The sequence below is a fragment of the Panthera uncia genome, assembly GCF_023721935.1.
Source record: "Panthera uncia isolate 11264 chromosome A1 unlocalized genomic scaffold, Puncia_PCG_1.0 HiC_scaffold_17, whole genome shotgun sequence".
NCBI lineage: Eukaryota > Metazoa > Chordata > Mammalia > Carnivora > Felidae > Panthera > Panthera uncia.
Window position 1 is genome coordinate 124670062 of NW_026057577.1, and position 25002 is coordinate 124695063.

Sequence of the window (25002 nt, forward strand, 5' to 3'; positions counted from 1 at the left end):
TTTTTTTTTCTGGACAAAAGGACAGAAGAATTTAAATCACAGAAAGCAATGTTCTAAAATAGTTTCTCTCTGAAGGCAGGGAGCCTACACCATATATTTATTTCCCTCCTGCAACTTCTGTGACCCTACTGATCATTAGACTATATTGTCCTATTTTATAATCTAATGCAAAAGTGTAATATGTGTTTGTGTAATATTATACTAAAATACTTTATGTCAACATAAAAGCTCAGTGTTTCATTTTGTTTCACTGCTTTACTGTCCTAGGTTGACTGCTCAGCTAGATTTTAAACTCTTTTGCAGAAAGAACCACACTTACTTCCTTTGTGCTCCATAATGGCAAGATGAGTGTGAGCGTGTGGCAGACGTTTCAGAAAATAAACATTCCCTATTGATTTTCATGATCTCATAGCTCTTAACGTCTTTTACTGGAAAACCTTTGACATTGGTCAATCTGCTTCTGCTTTTCTTACCTTATTTGCGTCTAACTTCTATTTGCCTTTTAATCAGCTTTTTGGTAGTTGTTACTGTTAGCTCCATTTTGTTCCCCCGCCAAAATCAAATCCTAAATGTTACTGTTTTCATGGAAAGGGACTCTCCTTGTAGTTGATACCTCCTGACTTCATTTTCATCCCTACACTGTCATTCTCCCACACAAGGCCTTCAGTACCAGGCTGCTGCCTGCTCGACACACACAAATGCTGGTGAACACATGAATGAATACACAAAAAAAGAAGTGAAAGAAGTCTCTCATTGCTAACAGAAAGGACGTGAACTTTTGCTACTGACTTAGCTAGCTTTTACGTTTTTAGCTTTATGAACAGAATTTCCAGAAGGTGTTATCTTGAATTCTGAGCACATACTTTCATTTGCCTAATGCAAATTCTCTGACTTCATGAGAATATGTTTCCTCCTAAAGTTACAGCTGAAACCCTGCCCACAGACAGTTTTAACAGGTCCAAAATCTTCTAGATTTACTACTGCATTTCCGTGATCTGAATCTACATAGCGGAAGGAGTTCACCCACTGAGAGAACCACAGGACATATGGGGGCTACTCCTTTTTGCACCAATCCCTAGATTTTGCCACCTGGAGAGATATCCCTGTTAATAACATCAGTCCTTCTCTATCACCCTTTCTAAGAAATCTTTCTACAGTTTTTGATTTGTGTAAAGTCAGACTAATTTAAGCAGGTTTCAGATTAAAATATGGGGCTTATATCCCTGCAAATATTGGTGCCATATTTGTATAATTTCCTCAGAGACACTAGCTTAGAAAGATCCACAGAACTTTCTAATGATTCCCCCCCCTCACCCCCCACCAGTGCCCTCAGTCCTGTCTCTCTGTTAGTTGAGGCTTGGTAGAGAAACAGAGCAGTATCTGTGGCTCTCTCAGAGTCTCTTTCTCCCTGTAACCCACTCACATCATTGGGCTCTAAATATCTTTGATAATCTTTTCTTGCATGTCCTTTTCAAGCCACTTTGAGACTTCACAATCTGGCCACAAGGTCTTTACTGTCCTCAAATACTGCCTCTTTCCCCATCTGGTCTGTTTGCTGTTCCATGAATATGTCATGCATGCAACCTCAAAATCTTAATGTCTACTCTATTTTCCCCTTTGTCTGGAACACCCTGCCCCTGCTTTTCTTCCTGGAAGGTTCCATTCAAAATTCTCCTCTGGGCTAACCCTTATGCTGACCCACAAAGGCAGCAATAACTACTTCCTCCTTTGAATTCTTGTAAAAACCATGTAGCTGAATGATCTAGCTTAGCCACCACAGACAAGAGTTCTGTTTGTGCTTTCTGTCTCTGAGACCAATCACTGAATCTCTGGGTCTTTAAAAGAGGTTCAAAGGAGGGGCCCCTGTCAGTTTTTAGAACAATATTAGAGTCCTGAATAACTAAATGCTGCTTCCCTTGAAAAAGGGATAAGGGTGTAGAATTTGCTGGACTGTGTTCTCTCTGGAGAGCCTCTCAGCAGAAGCAAAAACAGCCATGAACCAAATCTCTATAGGCATTACATGGAGTACTGATGGGCTTACAAAGAAAAGGAGTTCTTTTGGTTTAAGTGCAGAGGAACATTGCTAAAGCGTTCTAGTTTCAACAGACTCCAAATTGCTTTCATTGGACAAAGACTGTCTTCATGATGTGCTTGGCACTTGATGCTTAAAGACAAGATGTACCTACTCAGAGCTTAATGCAGTACACAAAATGAATGCTTTTGTTTGGGATGTTTTTGGTCCATGGGGGAGCCATAAACCCTGTGGCTTAATTCTATCAGGTGGTGTTTTTTGTTTTTTGTTTTTTTTCTGGAAATGTTCCAGAGTAATGGTGTAGGTGCCTATTATGGTATGTGTACCTTCAGGATATTGAGCTAACATTTTGGATAATAATTAGAAGGGTTTGTATCACTATTGTATAACATTACATATTATATAAAAATGAGGTATTACTATAATTATATAATTAAATCACAATGGCTTATATATTACACTTAAATTGCACATTTTATGTTCCAGGCACTTTCTAAACACTTAACATATATTAATCACTTTAATAACTCATAGCAGCTCCATTGAAATACCCCATTTTCCAAATGAGGAAAGTGAGTCAGAGAGAGGCTAAATAACTTGCCCAAGATCATACTAATCAATCATTTGATGAATGGTGCCACTGAAAAGAACTGTCTGACTCTTCTTATCCTTGGATGGGTCTTCTTACTCATCCAGCCATGGGTAAGAAGTGAATCAACATGGAAATGCTGGGATGGGGCCTGACGCATGGAGCCTGACACCATGCCAACATTGGGTATTGTTATAATTCGGAAGATATTCGCTACATCTCATTCTGTGCTGGGAGTATGCTCGTGGGAATCCCTGGGACAGTCAATGAAAGAATGTCTTGCTGAACCACTGGATGCCTCTTACTTAAGCTGCTCCTAAGAGTCTAAAGTATGGATCTTTGCTGGGTGGCAAGAACAATGCTAGGATGACAAGTTGTTTCATTGTATTTTGCATGATCTTGTATGATGATCACGCATAAGGCCATTTTTCTTTTCTGGCCTATTTGTAACGATCATATCAACAAATGATATTTTATGTCTCATGACTACATTTACCAAAGGAGATTTAGAATCATCACAAGTGGCAGAATTTGACCAGGAAAGGAGTGTTGAATATAAGCATTACAATATATAATGCATTTTCAATTTTTCCATTATCTTTAGCAAGGACTATTTTAACAAAGACTTTTATTTTTCAAGTGGGGTAGCCAATACTCAGCAGAAAACTCCTTAAGCTTTAGTTCTTTCCATTTACATACTGATGCTAGTTACTCATAAGTATTTAAGGTCACTTGTTTTACTTAAGGATTATCCATTTCCCTCAATAATTGTATTTTTGTAGCATAATTAAAAGTTACCAAAGTGGAACTTCGGACATTATAAGGAGTGGGCATTACCACTCCTTATAAATTTGCTAAGGCATCTTGCTGTGAGCCTGGTAATATGATGACTGTTATGTGCAAATATGTTTGCTTTTTTTCCTAGAGAAAATCCATCTGTTCATCATATTTTATCATATTTTAGTGAGCTTTAAAGTTGCATCTTAGATACCATAGGTTACCCTGGCATATATGAAGTCGTTTATGGAAATGATCATGTTTCTTGGCTTAAAAATAACGGCAATTTTCAAGTTCAAGGAAGAAATTCTGTAGGATTGCCCATTTAGAAATGTGCCACTAACAGCCACTTGCTCCAAACTGATCACTTCAACTAAGATGGTCTTTGGCAACTGTAGGGGTCCTAAGGTAAATACAGTGGAAAGTACCATGAAAGATTGATTTCCAATTCTCAGAAGGAATATGACAAAAGACTTCACTTAAAAGATGGATGGCGGTGTATCATTTAAGGCACTGAACAACAATTGCAGAGCTGAGGAAGAAAGACTAAAGACAGAGGGTCTTTTGGGGGCTCAGGGAGTTGGGGAGAAGGGTGAGTTGCACTTATTGGGCTTCCTCAGGGAGGGGCAACGTCAGGGTTTGCAGCCTGGCTTCAAAAATGTCATCACAGAACTGTGACTCTGAGGTGCAGAAAATGGAATGGAATGATTCTTATTTTACCTTCTCTTTATGACATTAGCAAGAAAAATAACAATGCATATGACTTTTATTGATAGACTACCTGATACTGCGCTAAGGTTTTACATGTACTTGAAAAGCAAGCAACAACAGCAACAAATATATGTGTGTGTGTTAAAATAGTATAATTGAGCCAATAATAAAGAGTTTAAACTGATTGCTTATAGACCATAACTCATTTTGAACCGTGAAGTCTCCCAAATCTCACAGTATTATATAGCCTTGTAAGTTCTGCAGTAACTACACCAGTTATTCTTAAATATGTGTCAATTCTCCAGCTCGGATGGGTGGAGATGGTTTCCAAGACAGAGAAGACCTCCCCATCTGTTTGTCTGTGGTTCATGCAGTTGGGGAACAAGAGGCAAAGAAGTCTCCTGATTCTTTCCCTGAACATCCACACCCATGCCTCTTATCTGCACACTGTCTAGTGGCTGTTCCTCGAACTTTAAATATTCTGTGTATCCCTGCCATCAAACCACTCTTCTTCCATATCCTTCCTCTGAGGTATTATCCCACCAAGTTTTCCCAGACCAACGTCATTGCTCGCTGATCCTCTTTTGCTCTGCATTCTTGAGCACTTTTAAAAAGTTGATACTCTGTTCCAGAAAGAACCTAAATAGAACTTTGTATTTTCTTCTTCATTACTTTTCAAATTACACTCTGAGTCTGTCAGTCAAGTGGTTTTCCTTTTACATCTATTTTTTAAAATGTATATATAACTATCTCCTGCCTCCCCCCTTTCCTTTATTCCCTCTTCCTTCCTCTTTCTACCATACTTTGAAAGCTGTTGCATTCTACCATATTCAGAAAACAAACAAATGTATCAGTTGACATATTTTAGTCCCAATGGTTTCTAGAATTAATCTTCTAAGACATACACATGTCAACTTATAGCTGCTATTTGTTATTTGTTTTTAAACTTTTAGTTGAAATGCAGGCTCTAGACTTGAAGTTGGATCCAAGGATGTACCATGGTTATCATCGTGAATACTAAGGTTCTTAAAAAGGGATTAGAAGTGGTTGATAATTTTCAAAATCCACTTCCACCTACTCACATGCCCACAAATGCTTTTAGTTTTGACCTGCTAATTGGATGATTTCCTTCCCATCACCCTAGTGTAGGATTAAGGCAAATCGTATTTCATATTCAGAATCTTTATACATGCATCTTTTTTAATGTAAAAAATGGTGTGAATAAAATGAAGAGCAAAAGCAAATTTGAAGAAGGAAATATGTAATAAGAGGGCACTGTGAAACCTATACAAAGGGCAAGAGAATGGAATCTGCCTGAACAAAAGAAGGAAGGGATTTCATGGGTTGGGTTTATAAAACTGTGATTTTTTTTTTTTTACACCTGCTGATGGCCACATTTCCTTCCTGCCCAAATATTGCCAGCCAGAGTTGGTACACATCCACAGCTGCCATGTGTGTCTTTATGTATTGAAGGTGTAGACTTGCTCATGTTGATTAGTTGCACTGACATGTAGAGGTTCTCCCAAGGGGCACGTGGTTACACCTGTTTCACCCAGTGGGCTTCGCAAAGAGGTGTTCAGACTTAGAGTAAAGGAATGCCCTTTTAACTACTGAGATTTGATGTGGGTTTCTAGAAATACTAAACTTAAAAAATTTTTTTAATGTTTATTTATTTTTGAGAGAGAGAGAGAGACAGAGCGTGAGCAGAGAAGAAGTGAGAGGGAGATACAGAATCTGAAGCAGGTTCCAGGCTGTAAGCTGTCAGCACAGAGCCTGATGCAGGGCTGGAACCCACGAACTGTGAGATCATGACCTGGGCTGAAGTTGGATGCTTAACTGACTGAGCCACCCAGGTGTCCCAAAATACTGAACTTTTAAAGAACAAATGAAATCTAATTACTCTGAGAGTAGAATTGTGTTAGTGCTATTGGCTATTCTCTAGAGAAAAGTAATGATTTTCCTATATGTGGATATTGGAAGATAAAATAAACCTGTTTATGAGAGGTGGCTTAGTTCAGTGAGAAGGGGCAAGAACTTTGAAGATCTGGATGACATATGACCATAGGCAAAAACTACTTTGTGACTCAGTGTCCAGACCTATAAAATGGAGAGGAGATGCTAATCCTACAGGACCTGTCTGAATTACCTGTGCTATTAATTGATGGAATTCATTAAAGAATATCTGGGAGTAGAAAGAGCCTGTATTAAAAAAAAAGCCTGTGCAGATGCTATAGAGTCATAATGATAAAATGTGAAGGAAATAAAGAATTGTGTGCATGAAATACTATGTACATGTATATGTGAGCAAATTAATTAGTTAAGCAAATATTTTGTTAACAATTTATTTGTTCTGTTCTTAATCTGTGAAGCACTGAGGAAAAAGGCAAATATGAAAGGGAAATTCTCTCCTCCCTGGTCTCCCTTCACAGATTAGTCAGGGAGACAGAAACACAAACTCATAACCCCAATACAAAGCCTAGACTGGAAGTGTATGCAAAGGCTGTCTCTCTCAACTGCCAGACTAAGTAATACTCAAGTTTACCAGCTTTTGGCCAGAGGCAGGGATGGGCCCAAGAGGAGAATTAGCAGGAACGAGGATCACCACACTGCTAAAGTATTACTCACTGTTTTCCTCCTGTTTGTTCAATTCAGATCTACGCTGTATGAAGCAAACGTGTCATAAACTAGAACAGAGCAAGGGCTCATTTTGGTGACACTCAATCCCAGAGGGCTGATTTTACTTGTGAGTAAGTGATTTCCACCCTCATTAGTCTTATCCTTTTTTGTGCTTTTTCATAATAATTACTTTTCCTACCTTTAGGTGCTATAATTAAGAACTGATCTCGAAGGTTGTCAAGCTGTTCGATGGTCAGGGTGCCATTTTCTTCCTTTTCTACGGGTGGAGGACGTACTGGAGGAGGGGAATCTGGAAAGACTTTTACATCACCATTAATAAAGAAATCTTCTTGGTCTAAATAAAGTTCACTCTGAATTTTTGTCGATGTTTCAATGTGATAGCGAGCTACCTCAGTTAATTTTTCCACACTGAAAATGGAAAAATGAATAGGGTTATCCCCATTAAAAACTACTGGGTTAACAGAATTTGCTTAGTAGACATACACACAAAGTCTACACATCATATAGCTAAGTTAGACAATTCAATCCTCATGTTTAAAAATTCTAATTCTCGGGGTGCCTGGGTGGCTCAGTCGGTTAAGCGTCTGACTTCCGCTTGGGTCATGATCTCACGGTCTGTGAGTTCGAGCCCCGCGTCCGGCTCCGTGCTGACAGCTCGGAGCCTGGAGCCTGCTTTGGATTCTGTGTCTCCCTCTCTCTCTGACCCCCCCCCATTCATGCTCTGTCTCTCTCTGTCTCAAAAATAAATAAACCTTAAAAAAAATTAAAAAAAATTCTAATTCTCTTCAAATCCATTTTGTAGACAGGCAGAGTATAAGTAAATAGAGATTAGAAATAAAATGCATGCTCAAAGAGCTAATAGTCACATTTTACACAAAGCTGAACAAAAAGGGACTTCATAAAATATGGTTTTATTAATATTAGACCATATTTTACTGTGTAAACAAGATTATATCAAGAGATATATTTCAATCTAAGTATGAACCAGAATAAAGTTATATGGTAGAAAAACCTGTAAAATATAATTGTTAGAACAACACATTTATTTGGAATCAGGATAAATTATAATGTTAATCAAATTTAATACTGGATTTCTAGAAGAGTGGCTTTTCTCTAACTTTATATCAAGGAATTTGATGTTATTGAAGACACAATTGTCAGAATGGACTTTAATAATATATACCCATTGAAATTGCTTTCTATTTTTACAAATAACAATTCCTAGTTAAATCATGTAGTATAAATAGCAATAGTTAGGTGCAGTAGAAAGAGTACTCAAAGCTGAGCTCTCATCCCAGAATTCTCTGTACCCATGAGTCCTTGGTAATTTACGTAAGCTCTCTGAATTTCCTTACCTTTGCATGGAGCTGATAACACATAACTCCATACCTTATGGTTATTAATGTAAAGCCACACAGGGCATGGATTTAAGCTGAACTGGGGATTATAGTTATGGTCCTAATTAAAGGCCATTTCAAAAGCCAGAGAAGTTTTTACACGAGAAGTGTATAAATATTTATACAGAGAAGTAAAACATTACCGTATTACAGAAAGGATTGTGTTTATATTTCGCAATAAAGATTGGACATTATGGAAAAATCCATTTTTAATCTGCTTTTATGTAACCCAGGAACACCAAAATACAGATACTAAAAAATTTTTTTAAATAGTATTAGTTGCTTTCTCTCAAAAGACAACCCTAGATTTCAACTCCAGCATTCTGTGTTGGTGAGTGTCCATATTGCACGTATTATCTAATTAGTTTATGCCTCGTGGTGGTTGTGTGCTGGTGCAGAGGAGAAGGCACTGGATAGCTATTAAGTTTGCAACCTTGAGTGAGAAGGGCCGACAACCGCAGACCAAGACTGAACGAGAACCAAGATCTCAAAATGGGTGTGCACCACCTAGTGGAGGTTATCAGGCATACCCTTCTTATGAATGGGAGGAATTAAAAAGTACCAGGAGAATAAAAAGCAAGATTTGAAGTTCCCAGGGATCGGATAGCTTTCTCTCTCTCTCTCTAGTTTTCTTTTACCACCAGAGTTTTTGCAATAACCAAAACAGAAAGCATAGCTGAACAGTCCTAGTTTTAACTTCTTCTGGCTACATTCAGAGGTCAGATACATACACATAATATATATCTGAGAAATTGGAATACATCTGATAAAAATACGAATTTACTCTTGATGGTCACATGGATGAGAGCTGTGAATCTTAAGAATTAAGAAGACATGTTCTCATTTGTAAGTGGCAGGCAGAGAACAGAACCGAACATCACTGCTCTGTGATGCTAATGATAACTCACTTGGCTATACAGTAGTAAAATTATTTTAAGCCTTACTGTAATAGTAAGGTAAATAAGCCTTACTGCAACCAGGCTGAGTTATGTGTGTGTGTGTGTGTATGTGTGTGTGTGTGTGTGTGTGTTACTATATAGAACAACAGATATAAAAATCTAGGCTGAAGATTTTACAAAAGAACTTTCATTATGAGACAAGGATTGTAGAGAACAAACTATAACAACTGTCTTGTAGATGGCACTTGTTTCGGAGAACACTTGACATTTATATTCTATGTAGGTAGCAACTTCTAAATCTTCAGTAAATGTTGATTGGAAACTGTAGTGTTCACAGAATCTAGATCTAGTAGAAACCTCTGGAGTTTCCTGGTTGGAGTCTTTCCTTTTATAGATGAAGGCCACAGGGCCCCAAGCAATTAGGCATGCTGCTAATTTGTGGGCAAGGAAGGAGTCCCCAACTCTCGGAGCATCATGTCTCCTGACTTTCAGTTGAGGGCTATTTCTGCTTTGCTGAGCTGCTTTTTTACGGGAGAATTAAGGGAATAAAACTCTCTGCCCCCCACTAGAGATGAAAAGTCTGAAAAAACCTTTGGAACCCAACAGCAAAGCAGTACTGGGTATTACCCTAACAAGGGAATCAGCCTAAGTGGTAAAACATACCAGTGAATGACTTCTTAATCTCCCATTAATTGGCCCTGACTACTAATGAGCCTGGCATTAGAAAAATGTGAAACATTATCTTATTTCTGAAAAATATTTAAAAATAATGCATAATCTTACCTCGTAAACTAAGGTCCTCATTGAGCAGTGTAAAAACCAAACTCAGAAATGAGGTGCAAATCTGGCTATTACAATAGGACACTTTGATATGCAACTTACTGTTTGAAACAAGCCAATACAAATGCACATGTGATCCCCTAAAAGGTCAAAATTTCAATTTGTAAATGTAATCTACATTTATAAATGCCTAAAAACCTGCCAACTTTGGCCCCCAGGACTTAAAAAAATACATTTTTAAATACACTTCATTAAAATACATTAAAAAATATACATTTTCAAAATACATTTGAAAAGCCATGCAGTATATTACCTGGCCATTTCATTCAAGTACCTCTCACCAAGCCACTTTTCCATGAGTTTATATACATCAACCACCTTTGTTAGTAAATCTTCAAGGAAAGCCAGTGCTTTTGTCTTTATCAGTTCAAGTCGGAACTGTGTGGCTATCTCTATTTAAAAAGAAAATGAGGATTTTAAAATGTATACATGCATTTTTTAACCAACTAAATTCAATTTTAAACCAATCATGCTTCAGTTTGTCCAGATGTAGGTGCACATTTAATATACGAGTATAGACAAGTAATACCTGATCTATGTCATTGAGAAAAAAATGTAATGTATGGTAGGGTCATTTGACAGTTTATTTAAACCAAAAGTATAAACTGAGATTTACATTTTATTGCACTTTATAGCAATATACTCTTTGATAAATTGGAATGGGAAAACACAAATAGATAATTTCTGTATTTCAAAAAAAAGGAAGGTACAAAGTCTCTTGATAATCTCCCTACTTTTAGAAACTTGGGATAGCAATGCCATTGTACTTTGTTAGCACTGGAAAAACTAGGGTAAAACCCATGTGTCCCAGGGCTTATGGCTGCCCCTGGCACACACTATCCACAGACGTGGATTTTACTTCTGAAATAGTTTTCCCATCTTTCTTCTTTGCTTCTTCTACCGCCACTGGCCTAATTTGCTAAATTTTCTGATTTTTTTTTTGAAGTCCATTTTTAGTTGCATTATATGACAAATGGAAGAGACAGAAGGAGAATATGTCTTGTAAAATCATTGTTATCTACAGAAAAGGAGGCTCTTGAACATTATTGATTCATGACTGGCTCTTCTTGGCCTCTGTTCCCAAGAACTCACTTTCAGGGCCTGTTAGCCTTTAGTTAGCATTTATTTTCCTAGTGAGAGGCCTTAATTATTCTTAGCATATAAAACCACCAACACACGTGGTCCTAAGCCTTCTCACACTGACTCTAACATATTCTTTTTGTTTCTGTTCTTTGAGATTCTAATTATTGCTGGTGTTCTCCTAACCCCTTCCCAAATTTTCTTTGTTTCTTTTTGAGATCCCACCAGACAATTATAGAACAGTCAAATCTAGCCCTCGTGTGGTTTTATGAAAACAACCAGCTAAATGTTGTATTTTTCCATTGCTTTGCTTTGTGTTCTAGACACAACTTGAGCCAATCATGGGGTGTTGGTCCTACTGGTCTATTTTCCACTGAAAAGTATCATCTTGGTTCTTTTCAACTGCTACCTTCAAACTGCAGGGCAGCAAGGTGTTCTTCCTTGATTTTGAGCATCAGTTCCTTTTTCCTTTCCATTTCGGCAGTCTGCTCTGGTGATACTGTCACGGGTGTGGCTTCTGCTATTGGTGGCGATTTACCTAAAAGGACAGTGGAAGGTGCCGGCATGCAAGTATCCACACAGCTACTCAGATAAAATGAGAACAAAGAGAAATGTGCGGGTCTGTAGTAAACCTCTTGTGATTTGCAAAGGACCAACCCTGGCCCTGACTGTGAGTTTGAAATATTGACCTTTCCTTGAGAATTCTCCAGGTGGCATCTCAGCTAGATGCATATAAAAATGCCCCATTTGTGTAGCATCATGGGAAAATGAAGTGGTACTAGATTCCAAAGAAGGCGTGATTCAGAGCCTGGGGACAGAAATTAGCAAACCACAACATAGCATGGATGCCATTAGTCACTTGCGAAAGCACCGCTCCATACAAGGCACCAGTGTGAGCCAAGTGTTTCCCAGATCCTCATCAAGAAAAGACCAGGGAATAACCTCCAGAAGATATGGCTGAAATGAGGCTCATGGTCAAGAATCTGTAATCTACTGAACAATCTTTTCAGTAGCACTTACCTACAAGTACTTCAGTGATTACGTAAGAGAATTAGAAAATAAGCATTTGTCAGCATTTGTCAGAGAATTTGCCCTTGCGAAATGGCAGTGTGATTCCAGCTGAAGGCCCCATTCACGTGATTCTACTTAGTGCAGTAAATCTGTCTTGAAGGTCTGACCCCAATGGGTTCAAATCTTGTGAAGAGGAGATAATTGTAAACAAAGAAACTGTAATAAAATATAACGGCAATAGTAGATGTGTGTATTAAGTTACAGGTGAAAGAACACTTAATCTTGCTGGATTTCTGTTTTATCGTCTGTAAAATTAAGGGACTTGACTCAGCCATTTAACCATTAAGGTAAACTGAAGCATGTCTTTCAAATGCTGCTTATTTCTTTCATTTCTACCATCTGAGATGGACCATGTGGTGTGTTTTTTTACGCAGTGCTATTCTTCTCTTTACTTCAATGTCCCCCCCACCCCCTGCTCTCCCCGCCCGCATCCTCAGTGCTTCCATCTCACTCCTGCTCAGGATTGCTTAAATGTACTCTGGGAAGTGCTTCCCTACCCCTCAGATGGAGTAGGTGACCTTGCTCTCAAGGTCACCTGTACCTTCCCAACTAAAGAACAATGACTGGTCAAATGTCTGTCTCTGCCGATAGACTAGATTTCCATCAGGGCAGGGACTATGTTTTTGTTCTTGTTCAAGTTCATCATGGTGTCTGTAGCACCCATCATGGTGTGCTGCTAGCAGGTGCCTAACAATCATGTCATGTCATGAGCAACTGACTACGGAGGTGACTTCTGCTCACATATTTCTGTCTCTTCCTCTCTTGCCTCAACTTACCTTAAATATGTACAGGTGGGTAATGTTGGTGGCAGAGTTTATCCCCAAGGTTGACGGGAGGTCTCTCCCAGCCCAAGTTTTCTCTCACTTCTATTAGATTAGGCAGGAGGCCTCCAGGAGAGAGGTACTTGCTTACATTAAACCAGAAACCTGAATTCAACCTGAAACTTACATCCACATAATCACTTTTCACCCAAACTTGTCTCGGGTACTGCAGCCCCATTGAGCACACTTTTCAGATGACATATTGTCATCTTGGCGTTCTTCTAGCATGTTCCAAACTGTTTTTGAGGTTTGTTTTATCTTGGAGACACTTGACTATTTGGATAAACAAGTTAGGTGAGACAGGTACACGGTATGATCAGCCAGCCGACACCACAGGAGCCTGAGTCTCTAAATTAAACCTAACAAACAGTAGCTTTAATGTGTCTGCTTAAATGTTTGTGTTCTACCAAGGAGAGGCATAAGCATCCACAGTTTTGGATGCTAAAACCAGGAATACCTTTTGCTTTTTTGTCTGCCTTTTTTTTCCTGGGCGGTTCATTTTTGACTTTTTTATTTGTACCCATCTGAGGAGATTTTTCTTTTGTATCTGTTGGCTGGTTTTCCTTTTCTTCTTCCATGAGCCTCTGATGAATTTCAGCAGCCACCTGGTTGTATATGAGCAATATTTTAATTAATGCAACACTTAGGAAATATGGTAACTGTTTGGATTTAGTCATCACTCAATTCCACTGAAGCCTCATTCTATTGCAAACAATCATGCCATGTATTCAATCTTTATGGAAAACACACTTTGGTGTCTGTGACAGTGTCATGGTTACGCTTTTAAAAAGCTTCCTTTTTAATCTCAGACTCTATGGATTTAGCCCCCTCCCCACTTCCCATTCTTCCAAGTTCCTGTTATCTCTTGGCCTTCAACCCAGGGCATTCTCCTGTATCAATGTTTCTCATCTTTTATTATTATCATCATCATCATCATCATCATCATCATCATTATTATTATTAGACTCCCCTACAGAGTTCTAAAGACAGATTTTCCTAATAGCCTCCTCCATGAAATTTTAATGTTCCAAAGTGTATCTATGTATTTATGCATACTTGTGCTTTATACATAAAATGGGTGAGAATTTCTCACCCCACCCCCCAACCAAGTTTTGGGAATGCATGTCCTATATTGATTGGGCTCCCAGACACTTGGATGCTGGGCTTCCATTCTACTCCAACACCAGCCTCATCCAGGAAGTGCTCATGAGAATGACCTGTCCTGCAGGCTAGCGTCCCTTCTAGTGTCAGCTTCCTCCACTCGGGGCACACTCAGCCTCCAGCCAACTCAGCAACCCCTCCTTTCACTTGCACAGTGTCCTGCTTTGAGAGGTTAGTTGTGGGGCCACCCCAGAAGAGCCGAGGAATGGGGAGGGTGGGGTGCTGTTGGGTCCCGTCCACATCTCCTCTGAGGCTCTGTGCTTCAAGCAGCAAGAATAACTTGTCTTGGGGACATGCCTGCAGTTTCAAAGGCCGGACCTTATGAAGTGAATCCAGCTGCCCCTGGAGAGGTGAAGAGCACTTAGGGGTGTAGCCCTGAGAAAGGAGAGTGGGGAAAAAAGACTCCCGAAAGGGAGAAAGCAAACCTGCACACACCAAGGTGGCAGGAGCAACATATGGTTGAAAACCTTAAAGCCTCAATAAAGCAGTTGGTGACGAAACGGGGGTCACGACAATTTATTTATTAAAGTGCTTACTGTGTCCAAACCTGACGTTATCTCTGGGGAGGACCGAGCGAGGGGCCAAGATGAGAAGGAGGAAGTTGCTTGGAGGTGAATAGAAAGATGAATAAGGCACAATCTCTCCCCTCAATGACGCTTCGTCTTGGCAAGATACACCAGCCAGTGCCTGCTCAGCCAGAATTCCTGCACACTTCCCACCCCAGGGCTTGGCGTATTACTGTCCCCAACTGTTCTCTGAATGTGAAGTGTTGCCCAATCTTCCAAATGGGCTTTAAGCAGCTTCTAGCACCTGCTGTGCTCATAGAGGATGCCAAGGAAATGCTTATTAATAGATGGAATTTCTTCTAAAATAATCATATTCCACAGAATATACCCATAGCTTCCTTAAGATCAGTGGAGCCCTGGAGAAATAGTGAAAGGTTTCAGAGAACAAGGTTTCAGTGTGTGTGTGCGTGTGTGTGTGTGTGTGTGTGGTTTTAATTAGATGCCCTTAATCCACAAAAATGGATTTCATGATATCTACTGTACTTTCAAATTCTTGGTAAAGCTGAAAGCAGACTTGTTAACATCCCCCCACTAAATTGCAAGCAATTCATTTTTGAATTTGTTTTTGCAAAGCACAGTAAGTTAGCAATTTTCTTTAAAATTGGATGTTTCTCCCTTATAAACAATCTTGTGGTGGTGGTGGTGGTGGTGATGGTGATGATGATGATGATGATGATGATGATAATTATCATCATCTGCATATTTTTGGTCCATTTCCCTCAAAGACCTCTGGGTCTCTTTCAAAAATTAACATAATTCACAATACATCCAGCAATCTACCTGTAAGCCCAAAGAAACTCTAGAAATAATGTCTTGACATTGTGGGTGTTAAATATGACTTGTTTCTTTGAAATCATTGCATACCTGCTAATTAGAAGAAAGTTTTTCTGAAAATTAACATAGCACACTAAATGGGTAGCCCTTGGTAAAATTGCTATGTAGAAAAAAAGCCCGTTTTAAAGTGCTCTTATTTCAGCTGTGTTAATCTCTGCTGGTACCGTTTTCCCTGCAAGTTTGCCGAATCACGCCTGTCTCACTTGAAACTTAAAATTCGATTAAGGTCATGTAACATCAATGCCAAGAAAATCCATTAGAAACATAAAATCAGGATTCAAATATAATTATTAGGAATACTAATTAGATTAGTAATTAGTAAACTTTTCTCCTATGCTTTCTATGTGGTTTTTTAAAGTCTGCAAGGGGGGCGCCCAGGTGGCTCATTTGTTTAAGTGACCAACTTCTGCTCAGGTCATGATCTCACGGTTCGTGGGTTTGAGCCCTGTGTCCGGCTCTGTGCTCACAGTTCAGAGCCTGGAGCCTGCTTCGGATCCTGTGTCTTCCTCTCTCTGCCCCTCCCCGCTCATGCTCTGTCTTTCAAAAATGAGTAAACATTAAAAAAAATAAAGTCCATAAGAAAATTGTACAATTTTCAATAAATTTTCTAACATCATGACTTACTATATTTACAATTTCTAAAACACTTCCGTATATATTATTTCACCGGATCTTTCAGCCATTCAAGAGCGGAAAAGTGTGTGGAATGTCTCCTATGTTACAGATAAGGAACTGAAGGCTAAGATAGGCTAGGTAATTTCTGTAAAATCACACAACCGAGAGAGGTTAACTTTGTGCTGTATGATGATCTTCGTGCTATATGATGCTCTAATAATGTAATATTTTACCAAGTCATTTTCCCTAGGCAATTCTGATGGGATTTCTAAGACTTGTAAATTACTTATGTAGCTCAATAAGAATAATAATTCTTTTTTTTTCTTGAACTCCTAGATCTGGTTTCCCACTCTCTGGTGCTTGGTCATTGTAATCTTGCAGTGATCACTATGGTCATTGCCATCATCATCAACAGTGACATCAGGATCATCGGTATAGCAGCAGACTGTGCTGAGGGCTTTAGTATCCTATTAGATGTGGGCACGATGCTAGGTGCACAGTACATACAAAGTTTTAGAACCCAGTTAAGTATTCAGAGAAACAACTAACGAGATAAAAATGACAAACAATGACATAGATAGTGAAAGCCGAATGCTTGGGGAGACAATATTGCTACAGGGACTGGAAAAGCACATGATCAGAGAAGGCAAGGCCTTCAAATAGGCAGCCAACTAGTCAGGAATCAAAGCAGGAACTAGCTCTGAAGAATTATAGAAAACATATAATTAAGCAAATAGAAGGAAGGAGGAACATATTTTAGGAGAAAAAGATGACATTAGCCAAGGCACTGAAATTATTAATGCCCATGAAATATGTAGGAAGCAATATCTAGTTCACTTATGAGAGGGTTTGATGAGTTGGTACCAGCAAGATAGGGAGCTCTGAGCCTCTGGGTCAAGGGTTTAGGATTCCGTGGTGGCTACCGGAGGTCATCACACTACCCCATTTTCCTCTTTGGTCAATAACAGAAGATCATTTCTGTAGCTTATAAACACCATATGCTTTTTTTAAAAAAAATAAATCAATCCTTTTCCTTCATCTGGATCATTTTGCCCTTATAAATATAAAGTAGCTATTGATATACTTGGGGTATCTACCATCTACCATCTTTCTATATGCTTTCTGTTTGTATTGTTTGTTTCTAAATCTTTTTCTGTTCCTTTTTTTTCTTCTGTTGGATTGAATATTTTAAATTTATTCACTTTTTTTCCCTATATTAGTTTGGAAGTAACACACACTAATTCACTTAGTGGCTACTCTATGAATAACACCTTGAATTACTGACTAAAAAATATGTAGACTTTGATAAGTTAACAATTCATGATATAATTCCTGGAGTAACCATTAGGAGAACAGTAACAGAATGCACTACTTCCAAAAAAGTCAGGGGAAAAAAGCAAGCAAGAAAAAATAAAGGACAAAAATGAGAGGATGAACAAAGATATATCATGTAAACAATATTTAAAAGTATAATTTCCAAAAAAGCATTATAAAGAAGATTAACTCCTAGTAAGAAAAGGCTCAGTTCATCAGGCTTTTCTTTTTTTTAATGTTCATTTATTTTTGAGAAAGGGAGGGAGAGAGAGTATGCACACAAGCAGGGGAGGGGCAGAGAGAGAGGGGAGACAGAGGATCCAAAGCAGGCTCTGCACTGACAGCAGGGAGTCCGATATGGGGCTTGAACTCCTGAACCATGAGATCATGACCCAAGCCAAAGTCAGATGCTTAACTGACTGAGCTGCCCAGGTGCCCCCAGGCCCAGATAGCTTCTTGAAGGCTACTAAACATTTCAAGAGGAAATATTTCCAACTTCCTCGAACTTTTCTAAAGAATAGAAAGAGAAGAAACATATCCTGCTTGATTTATGAGGCTAGTATTACCTGGATGCTAAAAGTTGACAAGGCAGAATGAGAAAGAAAGATTATAGAATTTTCTCACTCATGAACAAAGATTCAAAAATCCTAGACAAAGTATTAGGAAGCAAATCCAGCAATATGTAAGAACGATGATGCTTCATTATAATGTTGGACTTATTCCAGGGAGGCAATGTAAGTCTAATAGAAAATTGACCAATATGATATTTAACATTAATAGAAAACAGAGAAAAGAATCACATGACAATTTCAATATATGTGGAAAAAGAATTTGTTAATATATTTATGAAAACCCCTCAAAGTAAGCTATAAATGAAAAGAAATTTCCATAATCTGATAAATATTATCCTAAAAAAGTCTATGGCCAACATTTTTGTAAATTTTGACAAGCTGATTTGAAATTTTATATGGAAAGGCAAGGAGCCAAGAAGTGCCAAAATACTCTGGACAGATGACAAGGTGAGAAGATTTGCTCATTTAGATAAATAAAGGATATGACAAATAAAGGATTGACAGTTTTCAGTACAAATATGGAAAAATAGAGCAATGTGACAGAACTAATTTATGATAGAAGGTCACCTAATTTATGACGAAGATGATACTGCCATGAAATGGGGAAAGAATTTGGCATTACTTATGAAAACTGAAGTATTATGTATAGTATTATCTACTGACATCGAAGCTAGCAAATACTCTTAGATATATATCCAACGGTTGTGTGTGCATATGCGCAGCAGTGGTCAAGTACTAGAATACTCATAGCAGGGCTATCCATAATGGCACACACTGGAAGCCCAAATGTGTATTAGTAGCAGATCAGTTAAATAAACTGGGATAAGTTTATATAATGAAACAATATACAGCAACAAAAATGAATGGACTACAGCTACACTCAATAACATAGAATGAATCTCATAAATAATGTTGAGCAAAAGGAAACACAGAGACAAAAAGTAGGAGTCCATGTATGTAAAGTTCAAAAGCAAGGTAAGCTAAATTCTTCTGTTAAGAAATACAGACTCGGGAGATAAAACTGTTATGAAAATCAAGGCAATGGCTAGCAAAAAGGGAGATAGGGCTTCTGTGTTGTAGGGATGAAGGGGGTTAGGCCTGGGAAGGGGCACAAGAAGGACTTGGTAGGTGCCGACCTTTCCCACTTCTACTGTGTGAAGGTTCCACCAGTGTGTACTTCAGGTGCATTCATCAAGCTGTGCAGTTTTAGGTTGTGCACTTTGTCAAAACTCACATTAAATTTTTTTATAGAAGAAGCAAGATAATGACAGGAATCTACAATCACTTTTGAGAGGAGAAACGAAAGAAGGAACAAAAGGAAGAGGGGGAGAACGGAAAGGAGGCAATGAGGCTGCTGTGAGATAGACCAGAGAAAAGAACCCTCGAGGCAGAGTGGCCAGGAAGGGACTCGGAAAATGCGAGTTGACTCCTGGCTCTGAGACCCTGGGGCAAGCTCCTCTTCTAACTCTTCCACAAAATCTTTTGGAAGGTTGACACTGCCTCTTGTTTGGATGGGATATTTCAAGAAAACTCAAAGAAAGCTTGGCCCAGAATGAGAACAGAACCACACTGGGCACCCAGGCCTGGAGGATGAAGGAACAGGGGCCATCCAAGTTAAACTCTGTGTGTACCTTCTTTACAGGGTGAAGCTTCTACTTACATTAAAGTTCTCTGGACACTTTTCCCTTCTCTTCTGATTTGGTACAGGCCCCCTGCAGGCAACGACTATTATCCCTTTGTCTCCCAGTGAAGCTGGAAAGGACTGGAACTTTGAACTCCTACAGTTCTAGGTTCAAATCTCCTCTTAGACACTTACCTGTTAAGTGACCTTGGCAAAATTTTTTAACCTTTCTGGATCCCCATTTTTCCATGATAAAGAGGATAATACCCCATAGGTAACTTATGTTAACCAGAGGCCTATAGGCCAAATGTGTGTATTGCCTGGCTCTGTAAAGTTTTGCAAACTTGATTATTTCTAACATGTTTAAATGAGTAGGCTTCACATACAAAATTTGAATTTCTGGCTTTTCTTGAAAAATTGGAAGATCTGTCCATACTGGGCCTCATCCTTAAATGGCAAAGTTGGTTAGGGTGGAGTAGCACACTCTTCTTTAGGAGTACAATTTCCACTTGGCCACAGTCCCACCCCTCCCTATTGCATTATATTTGATATACGTTGTTGACTTTTCCTGATTGGCCCTTTGGCCTCTGTACTTGGAACGTTGGCCCAGCACAGAAAATAAACTACATGTTGGTTTACTCCATTCTTGATCATATATATTTGCTGACTGAATCGTTTCAATTCTTATTTCTTTCAGAAAACAAAGCAAAACAGTTCCTGAAGGTATAAAGTTATACAACATTGTGTAAATTTTCTACTCAGAGCATACTAGGAATATTGGTACTTAGTGAATGGATTTTGCTGAAAAGGTAGTAACAAGCACTGCTTACCATGTGAGATATTGCTAAAGAAGCTTGCTGCCAGGTGTCCATTAGCAACTTCTCATCTGCCTCAAAGTTCGACTCAACATTTTCCAGTGAGTAATCAATCTTGCCCTTCAGTATGGTTTTTGTTTTTGTTTTGGACGTAGCTGAATCCGGGGAAACGGATATTCGAGGAATTAGAGGAATTCTTTGAAAAACAAGCAAACCAAAAGGAAACATAAATGTTTTATTTAACAGAATTCTCTCTTTATGACCATGTTATTTTGGAAATCTTGTTGTCTTGCTTTAATCTCAATTTTCAAAGTCGTGCTGGAAGAACTCTTCAAATGAAGACTATAAAAGACTATATTCACATTTTAATAGTCTTATTAATAAGAGGAAACTAGAAACAAATAGTAACAAAACATAATTTTTACGGTTATTCTCAGTAATCACGAGGAGGGAAATTAAACAATGGCAATTATGAAGAAGTGCAATTTTGAAATTTAGCCAGGGCATAAACTTCTAACAAGGAACAAATCAGTCATGGAAAAGCAAACCAAATAAAACTGGGCATCACTCCTTCAAGATGACTAGTATCATTTGGCTTCCTGAAGTGGAAAATTAAAAATCAGGATATGAAAGATGTGAGGTCTGCAAGGGGGAATCCCATGGAGGCAACAAGGTTTTGATAGTGGGTGGGACAGACATCCAACAAACCTCCCTAGTTTAGAGTAGGGATAAATGATGGCCTCTCTTTGATTTGTAAAATGCTTTGGGAACACGAAGTTAAGCTCTCCCTTCTTTCAGCCGTACTATTGCCCCTTTGTAGAAATTTTAGAGCTGCCGCTGGGAACATTCTCTCCCCGAAGGACTCCCAAATCTCAAAGGCTAAGAGAAGCAGGTAGAGATCCCCAAAGCAGAGTGCTTATTATGACTGGGATCCACCCTGGTGATACAAAGTGCAAAGAGCCCTCAGCTTGGGCACAGAATGGGGGTGGGGAGAGAAGCTCCAGCTCTGACTTTGCTGAAACCTGAGGAGTCAGGAGCAATAATAGGAGCAAGCATTTGGTTTGGCAGACTCAAACTGCTGGGGAATAGATTGTTGATCCAGAAGGCTGATTGGGAACTCCACCAAACAATTAGCTTGGTCTAGTTTTGAAGCATTAGATGTGGTTTCTTGAACTTGGCTCTTTGATTCTTATAGTACTTGGAGGGGGTGTGCGAAGGTGCTTCAATGCCGCATACATCTACCCACAGGACAATTTACATTTTAACAATCAAGTAATGCTAAATCTGTCACTGAAACACTGAAATTCATGTGTCTAACAAGTTAAGGTAAAATTTGTGTGATCATCTCTAAATGTTTAATATAGTCCAACAAGCATTTCCTAACACCGTGCTTTGGAGGACAGCAGTGGTGGCATATCATTTAGAAATAAAATTTGGGGTTAGAATTCATTTACTGGAAAAAATTCTGGCCTAGCTATAGTTCTGTCACTATCAATAGATACAAACTGGGGCTCCTTTCTGAAGTTCCTTCCCTTGAATAATACAAACATAAGACTACTACTATTACTGTTGTTACTAATTCTTAGCAACCGCTAATTATTAGTTATTCATCAATTATTATTTACTATTATGTTGTTGTTGTTACAGGAATAAAATAGACAGCTATGTGAAAATGCTTGTCAGTGTGCTTGCTTCCCTTATATATGTTAAAGAGACTATAGCTGATTGGTTGATTGGTTGATACATTGATCGAGAGTTTTAGTAGATACTCAAAGCAGTGATTTGAGGTTGAGATTGGTGCACAGTTGTTTTGCAGAAAATAAGAACGGCCTGTTCTTTTGCCTGTTTTATTCTGCTAACCAACTTTAATAGCTTCCCCAATATGCCTAACTTGCTATTTGTGCTAAGAACAGAATGCACTGCTACCGTAGACATTGGAACTTGGCCTCTTTAAATGGCTCTGATGGTTCATATTGCCTGTGGAATTTTTTATTATTGGCTTTTCAAAGTTCTCTTTCAGCAGCTTGCTGAGTTACACATTTCTCTTGTATTTGTACCAAGAAGTAGGTACAAACTTTCCTTCTTGTATTTTCCTGCTTACACGTGGGCATGATTGGGACACGGTGGGATTAGATGGAGGAAATCTAGAGAGAAGAAATGGGTCTCAGATCTTATGTATAACCATATTGTGTTCAGGTCATCTCAAATCCTTCTTGGTACATGGGATGATAAAACAAAGCAAGGACATGCAACACTTATCATTAAAATAGTGCATGTAAGTTATTGTTATAACATTCAATAATAATAGTCACCACTTATTGAGATTATTGAGACTAGATCTCAAGTCTTCTGATTCCCTAACGTGGTCCTCAGTGCTTTGAAGATTTCATTTTCTGTAATGTTCACAACAGCCTTACTTTATAGATAAGGAAACCAAGGCTTAAGAGAGTTGGGGTGACTTTTCCCCCAAAATAAATTGTTTTAATTTACTCACATACACCTAGTAAGTAACAGACCCAGGACTGAAACCAGATCTGTCTTCAAAACATATTCACTATACCATATTTAATCTGTGCGACATGTACCTGCATTGACTTGAGAAAGCTTATAAAGTACACATAGTACTTTCCAGCTACAATACATATCATATCTTTGGAGATCTAAATTTAATGTTCAGCATGTGTATTATTCTTAAAATCTAACTTCTTTTTTTTCCCCTCTTCGTATTTATTGATTCTTATTTTCTCATGACCTCCTTATGGGTCATGAGAAAATATTACTTTAATTCTTAATGCTATTTTATTAGCTTATTTTAATTAATCATTTAATTTTAAGGATTTTTAATTTTATTTTTGTTACCTTAATTTATTTTAATTCTTACCTTTTGCACATTTAACGTTTTATAGTTGAGACCCTATGAGCAATCATAGGAATTGCTACCACTCCCACTCCCTATTTCTTTAAAACATTTTTTCTATTGCTCATAGCTTCTCTGGGTTTGGGACCTTGCCCTTCCCCTGCCCCCACCCACGGGGTCTATAAAAGCAATGATTTACAAACTTTTGTATTGCATGGGAGTGTTTGAAAATATAATTCTTTATTCTCTTGCTCTGGCAGGAATCTGATGTTAGACTATTGACAAGTCTTTCAGTCTCATGAAGTCATGATCACATATGACTGAACCTTCACTGTTTCTCAATTATGTTTACCTGTAAAAGAAGACTCATAACCTCTTCCATTTTCATTTACATGTAACACACACAGACACACACACACAAACACACACACACACACACACACACACACACAGTGCTTGGAACCTTTCATAAAAGTGGTAGAGATTCATGATTCCTTATTGAAAACCCTTGGACCAAAAGTTTTCCAGAATTGAAAATTTATATATACTATCCCCAGCAGACTCCATTGGAAGCACTTCATAATAAAATGCACTATATTTCTGCAGCAAAGTGAGTAAATAGTCACCATAATTTAGATAATAATGCATATCAGTAGTCTTAAGTTGAAGTTAGAAAATTTTTCATTCTTTAGAGCTTTTTTGGATTTTTGATGTGCAGATACAGAAGTGTGTGTGTGTGTGTGTGTGTGTGTGTGTGTGTGTGTTTTAGTGTTTATTTATTTTTGAGAGAGACAGAGACAGAGTGTGAGCAGGGGAGGGGCAGAGAGAAAGGGAGACAGAATCCGGAACAGGCTCCAGGCTCTGAGCTGTCAGCACAGAGCCCGATGCGGGGCTTTAACCCACAAATTGTGAGATCATGACCTGAGCCGAAGTCAGATGCTTAACCAACTGAGCCACCCAGGCACCCAGGAGTGTGGTTTTTATTAGCAGTATTCAACTTAAAATCACAAATTTTTAATTCAAACCAAGTATAGTAGAACACGATAGCCTGCCCTACCTGTGTTGGCTTTCTGAAATGTCTCTACCATCCACTTGGACCAATGGGACTCGAGTAAATCTCTTATTGTCGTCGATTGGGATTTTGCCTTCCATTCCCCTGTAATAATCTTGAAGGAATCTCTTTGTATCTTCGAAACGGTTCAATTCTGCCTTTAATAGCAAAATGACTGTCAATACCCAAGAATGAGCAAGCTGATCTGTACATATTTCCTATCTAAGTTCTGTAAGCACTATTTAAAAATATTTAAGTTGAAATCAATTTTCTGGAAATTAAGAAAGAGAATTAGCTGTAAGTGTATATCTAAAATTTCATAAAAATTAAAGATAACTGGTGACTTTGTGCTCTCTGTACTCATTGAGTATAATTCCACTTAAGAAGATGGCATTTCTATGCCTCTTGATATTGTGACAAAAGATTACAGTATGTATGATGCCTGAAGTAGTGTATATTATGCATTATTTTGACATTAAGAATTCCTGTGTCCTGTATATTCAACCAACCGATACATTAACAAATACGTGAATGTCTTCTACCAGAGGTAACAAATTAGTTGATTTGAGAGATGCCAAAAATAGGATAAATACATACACAGATGCAGATACAAAAACAAAAAATTGAAGTACAAAATAAGAGACTAGGTTTTGGTCCTCTAGGACAATGAAACATAGTTGTGGAGAAATGACATGGGAAGGCAAAGTGGTAACAGACAGTTCTCTCTTCACAGTTTCTGTTC

The 25002-nt window shown here is 38.4% G+C and overlaps 1 protein-coding gene across 4 annotated transcripts in view; it reads right to left on the minus strand.

Annotated features, from left to right (window-relative positions):
- The window catches only part of SPEF2 (sperm flagellar 2), a 183321-nt gene that overhangs the window by 44665 nt on the left and 113654 nt on the right, over positions 1-25002 (minus strand). For all 4 annotated transcript variants that reach the window (XM_049648173.1, XM_049648172.1, XM_049648174.1 and 1 more), the window contains 6 exons: positions 24267-24418; positions 20368-20548; positions 13312-13459; positions 11372-11500; positions 10136-10274; positions 6925-7154 (listed from right to left, as the gene is read on the minus strand). In XM_049648173.1, coding sequence (XP_049504130.1) covers positions 6925-7154; positions 10136-10274; positions 11372-11500; positions 13312-13459; positions 20368-20548; positions 24267-24418 — 979 coding nt within the window. The remainder of the gene's footprint in view (positions 1-6924; positions 7155-10135; positions 10275-11371; positions 11501-13311; positions 13460-20367; positions 20549-24266; positions 24419-25002) is intronic.